The sequence below is a fragment of the Cannabis sativa genome, chromosome 2 (assembly GCF_029168945.1).
Source record: "Cannabis sativa cultivar Pink pepper isolate KNU-18-1 chromosome 2, ASM2916894v1, whole genome shotgun sequence".
NCBI lineage: Eukaryota > Viridiplantae > Streptophyta > Magnoliopsida > Rosales > Cannabaceae > Cannabis > Cannabis sativa.
In genome coordinates, this window is record NC_083602.1 from 70,215,404 (window position 1) to 70,226,479 (window position 11,076).

The 11,076-nt window shown below is 38.0% G+C and overlaps 1 protein-coding gene and 1 non-coding gene across 2 annotated transcripts; one reads left to right on the forward strand and one right to left on the reverse strand.

Annotated features, from left to right (window-relative positions):
• Positions 1 to 1,761: 1,761 nt before the first annotated feature.
• LOC133034480 (uncharacterized) lies at positions 1,762 to 4,980 on the reverse strand. Its single transcript, XM_061109571.1, has 5 exons — positions 4,543 to 4,980; positions 4,393 to 4,403; positions 3,851 to 4,180; positions 3,019 to 3,736; positions 1,762 to 2,721 (listed from the first exon to the last, which is right to left on the reverse strand). Exons 1-5 carry the CDS (start codon positions 4,978 to 4,980, stop codon positions 1,825 to 1,827), a joined length of 2,394 nt encoding a protein of 797 aa, XP_060965554.1. The 3' UTR covers positions 1,762 to 1,824.
• A 1,474-nt stretch (positions 4,981 to 6,454) lies between these two features.
• Positions 6,455 to 6,561, forward strand: LOC115711795 (small nucleolar RNA R71). Its single transcript, XR_004010669.2, has one exon. It is a non-coding gene; the product is annotated as a small nucleolar RNA R71 (small nucleolar RNA).
• Positions 6,562 to 11,076: the final 4,515 nt, after the last annotated feature.

Below are 11,076 nucleotides of genomic sequence, written 5' to 3' on the forward strand. Positions count from 1 at the left end.
AAGACGTGGTGGTTCGATGTCCTCACGTTCCTCTTCTTCTCTTACCGGAGGACCTCTTTGATCTGGCGGTTGACCATGAGGATGAGGAGGTTTGAAGCGAAGAACAGTGGCCAAGTTAATAGGGCGCTGTGGCGGTGCTTTGGTATCATATGAGTACTGCGGTACCCCATGTTTCTCACACAGATCAGTGATAATTCCAGCCAGCCCAAGTCCTCCACCGGAAGATCCCTCAACCATTATGTCAAAGGTCACTCGAATAATATCCCCCACATTCAAATTATACCCTTTCATAATGCCATAAACCCATTTAATCCTGTCTATTTGAGCATCAGAAAAATGCTTGTTGGGGAGCATCCTTGCACTAACAAAGTAAAGCCAAGCCTTGGCCACTGGGTTAAGTTCACATCGGTACAATTGGTATGGTTCTCCAGCAAGCTCATGGAACCTCAGGCCAGGATACCCTAGAGTCTCAGCAATATCCACATAATTCAAACTTCTTTCTCGAAATTGCCGTTTCAAGGGTTGCTCCTCTATAGTGAAAGTGGGGAGGTCGTAAAGAGCATGAATATCGGCTGTAGTAGCAGGCACTCTAACCCCCCTAACTCTTACCTTGCCATCCTCTCTTTCAGGCCAGTTGGCTAAAAATTCCAAAGCTAGAGTTTGGTTACCACGCTCAGTGACATCCACAAACTTAGTCCACTGCCTATGTAGGATTTGATCCCTAATAGATGCAAATGCAGGGGGAATGTTGGCAGTTTGGCTTAGGTTCACAATGTCTATCCCTCTATCTTCAATGAATGCCCTATCTTTCAATTTCAAAAACCGCTCTTGAGCATCCATGTTGGTAAACCTAACTCTATCAAGATTAGAGCGACCCCTAGGTGGGTTGGATGATGAAGCTCCCCCTTCCTCATTGACTCTTGACCTCTTTGGACCCATCTCACCAAAATTCTTTCCTAACTCTCAAGATTTTTCAAAATTTCGACAGCACTTCCCCTTAAAAATCGACTTCCCGGGACTTAAATCCCTTTCAATCTAACCCAATTCTATTCACACTAACAATTTCAACAATGTATATCGCAAAAATCCCAAATATCCAACAAATAATCCAAAACTATCCAACAAATTCACAAATTCTTCAATAAAAAATTGGATTGGAAGTCTTAGAATCAATACCTCAATGACAATTCCTCCTTTAATCATCCTCCATTGTTGAAATCTTGAAGCTTTTGAGAAAGAAAAGGATGAACAAAGATTTTGAAATATTTGAGTGAGGTTTTAGGGATTTGGGGTTGATTTTTGAGTGGGAATTAGTGTTTGATGAGAGAAATAAGGGTTTAGGATGATTGATGATGAAAGTTTATGGTTAGATTTGGTGAAAAGGAGTTTTGAATGGGATTTGATGAAGAAAAATTGGTGAAATAAGGTGTTTTCGGCGTGGAGAGAAGAGGGTTTGAATGGGGTGTGATTTTTGAAATGTTAGGGATTTGGGATTTTTAAACTAAAACTGACCACTCTCGCCGCGGCGACATGTAGCCTCGCCGCGGCGAGAATTCGTGAAAATACACCCCTCTCTGTAAGGCTTATCTGGCCGCGGCGGTATGTTCCCTCGCCGCGGCTAGAAATCGTGAAATTAAGCCTCTCTCTGTAAGGCTTATCTGGCCGCGGCCACTGATAATTTTTTTTTTTTTCACTAACAAAAATGGACAAAAAGAAAAATAACAGTAAACTTAAAAAGAGTTCAACTAAATCAAAAGAACACTTGGGTTGCCTCCCAATTAGCGCTAACTTTATCGTCGCTTAGCTAGACGTTGATCGAGATCTTCACAGTGGCGCCAGAATCATGGCGGACTTGGTTTGATCAAATTGACCTCCCAAGTAGAGCTTTAATCGCTGCCCATTCACTTTGAAAGTATTAGGACCTTCACCTTTTAGTTCCACTGCTCCATAGGGAAACACTTTGATCACCGTAAATGGCCCTGACCACCTTGACTTTAATTTACCAGGAAACAACTTTAGTCTTGAGTTGAAGAGTAGAACTTGTTGACCAGGTTGAAACTCCTTTCTGACTAGATTTCGGTCATGCCACCTCTTAGTTCTTTCCTTGTAAATCTTAGCGTTCTCATAAGCTTCGTTTCGAAATTCTTCCAACTCATCCAACTGTAGTAGTCTTTTCTGCCCAGCAGCTTTTAAGTCCATGTTCAGAGTTTTCATTGCCCAATAAGCTTTGTGTTCTAACTCCACCGGTAAATGACACGCCTTTCCAAACACCAACCGATATGGTGACATCCCGATTGGCGTTTTGAACGCTGTTCTGTAGGCCCACAATGCGTCATCCAACTTTCTTGACCAATCTTTCCTTGATCTCTGCACCGTTTTCTCCAGAATCATCTTTATTTCCCGGTTAGAAATCTCGGCTTGGCCATTACTTTGCGGATGATAGGGGAGGGCAGTTCTATGACGAACACCATATTTTGAAAGAAGTGCTTCGAACTGTTTGTTGCAGAAATGACTCCCTTCATCGCTTATGATCGCTCGGGGAGTACCAAACCGTGTGAATATATTCTTCTGAAGGAACCGAAGAACTGTTTTTCCATCATTACCTGGTGTTGCTGCAGCTTCTACCCATTTTGATACGTAATCCACAGCTAGTAAAATGTATAGATTACTAAATGATGAAGGAAAAGGACCCATAAAGTCTATCCCCCATACATCAAACAACTCTACTTCCAAGATTCCTGTCAAAGGCATTTCGTTTCTCCTTGAGATGTTTCCTGTACGCTGACAACGATCACATGCCTTCACAAAAGTACTAGCATCTTTGAAAAGTGTTGGCCAAAAGAATCCGCTTTGCAACACCTTGGCAGCTGTTCTAGTTCCACTGAAGTGTCCCCCACATGGTAGAGCATGACAGTGATTAAGAATAGAGTACATCTCCTCTTCAGGCACACACCTTCTTATTATCTGATCTGCATAGTGCTTGTAGAGGATTGGCTCTTCCCAGTAGTAATGTTTCACCTCGGAAAAGAATTTCTTTAATTGTTGGCGAGATAGCTCAGGAGGAGTGATATTGGCAGCTAAGTAGTTAACATAATCAGCATACCATGGTACCATAAGACTTTCCCTCACACTAAAGAGTTGTTCATCGGGAAATTGTTCATTTATTTGTACCTCTTTCGTATTCTGACTTTCTTCCAGCTCTAGTCTTGACGAGTGATCTGCCACCAAGTTTTCAGTACCCTTCTTGTCTTTTATGTCTAGATCAAATTCTTGCAAAAGAAGAACCCATCGAATCAGTCGTGGTTTAGCATCCTTCTTAGTCATCAAGTATTTGATTGCTGAATGATTTGTATACACTATCACTTTATTGCCAATCAAGTAGGGTCGAAATTTGTCACATGCAAACACTATAGCTAGCATCTCTTTTTCTGTAGTAGCGTAGTTCAGTTGAGCATCATTCAAGGTTTTGCTTGCATAGTAAATGGTTCTGAATACCTTGTCAACCCGTTGTCCCAAAACTGCTCCAATGGCATAATCACTTGCATCGCACATGATTTCAAAAGGTAATTCCCAGTTTGGTGTAGTCACGATCGGTGCTGAGATTAACTTATCCTTGAGAATCTGGAATGCTTCAAGACAATCTTTCCCAAATTCAAAAGGTACTCCACTAGCGAGAAGATTGGATAGCGGTTTGGCAACTTTGGAGAAGTCTTTGATAAATCTTCTATAGAACCCGGCATGACCCAAGAAGCTTCGAACTCCCTTAACTGAAACTGGAGGAGGCAAGTTCTCAATTGTAGATACTTTGGCTCTGTCAACCTCAATACCTTCTTTCGAGATTTTGTGTCCCAGCACTATTCCTTCTGTAACCATGAAATGGCACTTTTCCCAGTTCAACACCAAATTAGAGTCTTCACACCTTCTTAAAACCAATTCCAAGTTGCTTAAACATTGGTCAAACGATGAACCAAACACTGAAAAATCATCCATGAACACCTCGATGTACTTTTCTATTAAATCTGAAAATATGGCCATCATACACCTCTGAAATGTTGCTGGAGCATTACACAGCCCAAATGGCATTCGTCGAAAAGCAAAAGTACCATATGGACATGTGAATGTTGTTTTCTCTTGATCCTCCGGTGCTATAGCTATTTGGTGATACCCTGAGTACCCATCAAGGAAACAATAGTACTCTTGACCTGCCAACTTGTCTAACATCTGATCAATGAATGGGAGTGGAAAATGATCTTTTCTTGTGGCCTTGTTGAGTTTCCGGTAGTCAATGCAAATTCTCCATCCCGTGACAGTTCTGGTTGGGATGAGTTCATTCTTTTCATTCTTCACCACCGTCATCCCTCCTTTCTTTGGAACAACTTGGACTGGACTCACCCATTTACTATCTGAAATAGGATATGCTATCCCGGCATCTAACCACTTTAAGACTTCTTTTCTGACAACCTACTTCATTGGTGGATTTAATCTTCGTTGTGCATCAATGGTTGGCTTCACTCCTTCCTCCATTAAAATTCTGTGCATTACAGTTGAAGGGCTGATCCCTTTAATATCTGCTAAAGTCCATCCAATGGCTTTTGTATGCTTCCTTAGCACCCGTAGTAGCTTGTCTGTCTCTACAGAAGATAGGGAAGATGCCACAATAACAGGAAGTGTCTTATTTTCTCCCAAATATTCATACCTGAGATGCTCTGGTAGGACTTTTAACTCTAGTTGAGGAGGTTTTTCAGTAGATGGGGTAGGCTTTGTTGGTATGACTCCTAACTCTTCATAGTATTTTCTATTCAGCGGTCCATAAGATTCGAGCCACAAAGCATACTCATAAGCTTCCTTACCGTCTTGTTCCACCACCTCCTCTTGTACCAAAGTCAGATTAAGAGGGTCTTCAGCATGCGTCTTTGTCTCCACCAACTGGTCCACCACATCAATTGCAAAACAGTTGTCACTAGCCATAGGGTAGGTCATTGCTTTGAGCACATTAAATACAACTTCATCTCCTTGTACCCTCAGCTTTAACTCTCCTTTCTGAACATCAATTAGTGCTTTCCCTGTTGCCAAGAAAGGTCTCCCCAGGATGATAGGAACATTGCTGTCTTCTTCCATATCCAGAACAATGAAGTCAGCTGGAAAGATGAACTTGTCAACTTTTACTAACACATCCTCAATGACTCCTCTGGGATGAGCTAGTGATCGATCCGCCAATTGAAGAGTTACCGTGGTTGGCTTTGCTTCACCCAGCTGCAGTCTTTTAAACACTGACAAAGGCATTAAGTTTATGCTGGCTCCCAAATCACATAGTGCATTTATTCCTTCAATTTTTCCAATAGTACAAGGAATAGTGAAGCTCCCTGGATCTCTGAGTTTTGGAGGGAGTTTCTTCTGTAGAATAGCGCTACACTCTTCAGTTAGAGCCACTGTCTCATAATCCTCCATCTTCCTCTTCTTTGACAAAATTTCCTTCATAAACTTCACATAACTTGGCATCTGCTCTAGAGCTTCAGCAAAAGGAATGTTAATGTGAAGTCTTTTGAAGACTTCTAGAAACTTGGTGAACTGCTTGTCTAAGCTTGACTTTCTGAGCCTATGAGGATAGGGTATTTTCACATGATGATCAATACTAATAGGTGGAGACTGTGGTGGTGGTGCTGGGCTGTCAGTAGCCTTCTCTGCTGTTGGTGTTGGTGTTTGCACTGGTTGAGCATTTATTTCTTCATCTACCTCAACTGGTTGTGGTAACTCGGGCCCATCATACTTCTTACCGCTCCTCAGGGTAATTGCTTTGCAGTTTTCTTTAGGATTAACTTCAGTTGTGCTAGGAAAATTTCCTTGAGGGCAGGTTGCTACCTGAGTTGCTAGCTGGCCCATCTGAGTCTGCAGGTCTTTAATTGAAGATCTAGTTTCAGTCATAAATTGAAGCAGTAAATCTGTTTGCAAACCAGAACTTCCACCAGAGGCTTGTTGCTGATTAAACTGTTGGTTCTGATTTCTTTGCTGATAGAACCCACTATTTCTTCGGTTGTTACCCTGGTTGAACCCATAATTGTTGTTGTTGTTGTTCTGTGAAAAATTCCCAATGGCTTTAGCTTCATCCATTGGCAAATCATCCACATCTGACTGACACTCCGAAAAGTGATGACTTCCTCCACATAACTCACAAACAATTTGGGCTTGTTTAGCTTGCCCTGCAATTATTTTTGTCAATGCCTCAACCTGAGCTGTTAACTTTGTGATGGCATCAACTTCTAACACACCAGCTACCTTCTTAGATTGACTCCTTTCAGTTGGCCACTGCTGATTGTTTAGAGCCATCTCCTCCAATAGATCATACGCCTCATTAGCACTCTTTCTCATAAAAGCTCCGCCCGCTGCTGCATCTATTAGAGTTCTAGTATTACCAACCAGCCCGTTGTAGAAGTTGTGAACCAGCATCCACTTCTCTATACCATGATGAGGACACCTCCTGATCAGATCTTTAAACCTCTCCCAAGCCTCATGGAGAGATTCATTATCTTGTTGGCAGAAATTATTGATTTCTCCTCTCAGCTTTGCAGACTTGGCTGGAGGAAAGAACTTTGACAAGAATTTTGTTGCCAGATCATTCCAGGTGGCAGTAGAATTAGGTGGCAAGGAATTCAACCAACTCTTGGCTCGTTCTCTGAGCGAGAATGGAAACAATCTCAGTCGAATAGCATCATCGCTAACTCTATTAACCTTAAAAGTTTCACAAAGTTCCATGAAGTTAGAGAGATGCAGATTAGGATCTTCAGAAGGGAGGCCACCAAACTGAACTGAAGACTGCACCATTTGAAGGATGGCAGGTTTAATCTCGAAGTTGTTTGCATCCACTGCCGGTGGCCTGATACATGACTGCACTCCCGTCAGAGTAGGGAGAATGTAATCTCTCAAGCTACGGCCATTAGCTTGATCTTCCACGGCACCTCCATTATTACCATTATTACCCCATTGTTTCCAGCATTATTGTTCACATTGGCAGCCATGATTTCTGATGTTTCAGCAGTTGCTGAAACTCTTTCTTGCCTCTTGTTCTTTCGATTCCTCCTGGAAGTTTTCTCGATTTCAGGATCAACTGGTAATATGACTGTTTGTCCTTGACGGCGCATGCACTTAGGATTCCTGAAATAGATCAAGAAAATATTGCATGAAAAAGGTTAGAAAAATCAGCAAGAGAAAATATACCAAAGTAGAAGTTAGTATAATTTTATGTAATATTAATCTTTAACAATTCCCCGGCAACGGCGCCAAAAACTTGTTGCTTAAATTTATAAACGCTACGCAAGTATATGCAATCAAGTAGTAAATCTCACACAGGTGAGGTCGATCCCACAGGGAATTGGATTAAATACCACTAAATTATACTTATGATTCTATTCGGCAAATCGAAAGCAATTATGATTTAAAAACAGTAAAATATGCAAGTAATTCAGAAAACTTAATAACACAATTGAAAGTTGAGCAAGATGAGATAATAGGGAGGAGAATCCTGTTGTTGTTTACCCAAATCATTAATGCTTAATTACTATCCTATTCTTGAAGTGAATGACAGATTATGAAATAACCTAGCTCCTTTCAGATCTTCTAGATTCTTGATCACATGTTATCTAATTAATTCCTTAATTAAACTAACATGAAATCAGCATTAAGTAATAATATACTCGTCACATAAGTCATGCAAATACTTTCGTTTCACATAGAACATCGATTATCTTAATTTTAGCATTCTCAATTCTCACTTTTCAGATTTTGAATTGAGATCATAGAGCATGCACAAGGTGATCAATCTTAAACATGAAATTAAGAACAAATTAAGATAATTTCACACACAAGAATTCAGGAATGGTAATTAAACATTAACTAGGCAAAACATTAAACAACAATCATCATCCTCCCTAAATGGGAAATTTAGTTCAGAAACAAATCCATAACCATTCCTAAAGCAATATTCAACATAAAGAAATTAACGAGGAATAGAGAAAAGAACTGTTGGTGGATGAATTCTGGATCTTCACTTCAATCTCTGTGCTCTTCCTGCCGCTCTCAGCTGTATTTTAGGGTTTCTGATCGCTCTCCCAGACTTCCAATCGCAGTTTTCTATTTATAGCTAAAATTTAGGGTTCGATGGACGAAAATGCCCCTGGTCCGTACGGGATCTCGCCGCGGCTAAACTTCCTCTCGCCGCGGCGAGATAATAGCAAATTCGAGGTCTCTCTGTATCTCTTAAATGGCCGCGGCGAGACTCCTCATCGCCGCAGCGACTGTGACCTTGAAACACTTCGAGATCTAGCCGCGGCCAAGTTGTGTTTAGCCGCGGCCAGAAATGCACAATTACTCAGAAATTGTGTTTTCTTCGGCTCAGCACGTCTTTTATCGAATTTCTGCACCCGAGACCTCTTTTATTCCAAAGAACCTGAAAACATAGAAAACAAGCGTAATTCCGTCCCAACACAGCGAAAAACGCACATAAATTAGATCCAAAACATAGGCTAAAAATAGCCTAACACTCATTACAAAACAATTTTTCATGCTTAATCTTACGATAGGCAAGAAAATAAGCACTAATTGTTGAAATAAATCATCAAATTTACGCCACGATACTAAAATCATCAACCAAATATGAATTAAATTCATGCAATCAGTATTGTGTATACCAAAAAATAATAGAGAATTAAAAAACATGAAAATAGTGGAAAAATGGCCCAAAACCACCGCTGCACGAGCCCCCACGCGCCCATTTTCTTCATTTTTTTTTAAAAATGATCGTACGACATGTCATTTGGTGGAAGAACGACAAGCCAGAGGGTCCAAAAAACAACCAGTCATTCGCGCTGAAAAGGGGCTAGGTCGTTGTGCGTACGACATGTCGTTTTAATAAAACGACATGTCCTTTTCCCCAAACGACATCCAACACAAGGTCAAAACAACCTGCCATTTTTTTTTCTCGGCTGGGCTGAACCAATAGGGCGAACGACATGTCATTTTGCCTGACAGAGGCAAAACGACATGTCATTTTTCAGTCGTCCCTGTCACCCGAAAACGCACACACGGGTCCGTGGGTCTGAAACTCGGATCGGCGCGACCCGGTTCGTGACCCGGCCATATCTCCCACATCCGGCCACCAAATTCGACGTCGTTTGAGGCGTTTTGTCCCATTTTTGATCCTCTATCATTTTTCAATATCCATTTCATCTATTTTTTACAAAATAAATATTGCCCATAAAACATAGATCTAAAAATGGGTTTTACCTCCACAACAATGGAAAATAAACAAAATATCCATCCAAAAAAGTATATAAACCCATTTAAAATTGTAAATCTCATATTTACATTTCATCAAACATATAAATCCGAAAAAAGCAAAAATATAATAAAATTTCAGATTTGAAAATAAAATGGGTTAGTTCAAAAAAATGGAGTTCTAAAATCAAATATACTAGCTCTTGATACCAATTGTTAAATTATCACATAGATTATGAGCTATCCAAACAGACATTCAACATTAATCATCATTGCTCATAATCATAAAACCAAGATCAATATTTTATTTAGAACATCCAAACAAATACACACATACCTCCCATTAAGCCATCCATGTGAGCTATGTTGAGCATCCAAGAATCTTCAATGTGAGGACAAACTTAAAGTGATATTAGAGAGAACACTATGTGGAGCTATCCCCTCTTTCACTCATTACCATTAACCACACTCACAAAACCACTTCTTCACATAAGACATATATTTATATATATATATATATATATCCCATACCCTTATAACCCTAAAGAGTTATTCACTAATTGGGCCTAAGTGGTTCAATAATGGTATACTATAATTTAATGGGCCAATTATAGTTTTAAGGGTGCTCTCATGTGTCTCTAACATAACATATAATTATTAACCATCCCATTATGGTAGAAAATAAATATTGGGCACATAGTTAATGATTGTGTTTATGATATTAAGCTCATGATTATGTTAGTCCACAATAATAATTCTAACATAATATTATTATTATTATTATTGTTATTATTATTATTATTGTTATTATTATTGTAATTTGCTAGTTTGGAAAAGAAGAAGGAGCCTCTCAGAATGGATGGGTACAAGGATGAAGAAGAAGAACGAATCAACGAGATGACATAGAATAATAAATTTTGTACTTTTGCTAAAATGGGTAGTAGAAGTAATTTGTTTAGTTATTGCTTATTTATTATTAAAATTATTTTTTAATTTTAAAATTAAAATTAATTAATTAATAAAGAATATTATAATTTTGTTTCACATTTGCATCTATAGTTGTTAGTTTTTTAGACGAAACAGGCTAAATTGTTTACAAGTGCTATTATTCGGGGGTACTTTTGCCAAACAAAATAATTTAGGGAGCAAGAATTTACAAGTATTATAGTTTAGGGGTTAAAAAAGTTTTTGTTCTAAAATAATTAGAATAATTAATATTTTTGTCCTCTAAACTTTTGATACCATCAAATCACTCCCGATAAATTATACTATTTGTTAAAAATGTTTTTCTTATTTTACCAGTAATAATTAACCTTTTTACTATTTTAATTATTAAAATCAAAATTATAATTTTTTTCCACGAAAATAAAAAAAATTAAAAATTAAAAAGTAAAAATAAAATTATTAAAAAAACTAACGATTTTTTTTAATTATTAAAAATAAATTTACTTAAAGAAACATAAATTATACCTTAAAAAACATATTCAAATTTTATCTTATTCATAAACACATATATTAAATAATTAAACAAAAGTTATTAAAATCCAATAAATTTTTTTAAATAAATTAAGATTTTGTGAAGAAAAAAAAATCAAGTTTATTTATATTTACAAAATTATATCTTAAAAATAAAAAATAAATAAAAATATAAAATTATTTTTTAAAATGAAAAAGAAAATTAAAACATAAAAAAATAATAAATTTACTTAATCAAACCTTGATATCTGGAGAAAAAAATAGTTTAAAACTTATTCCAGTAAAATTTAATTTTTTTTTTTTTTTTGAGATGAAAATGCCAATTATATTAAA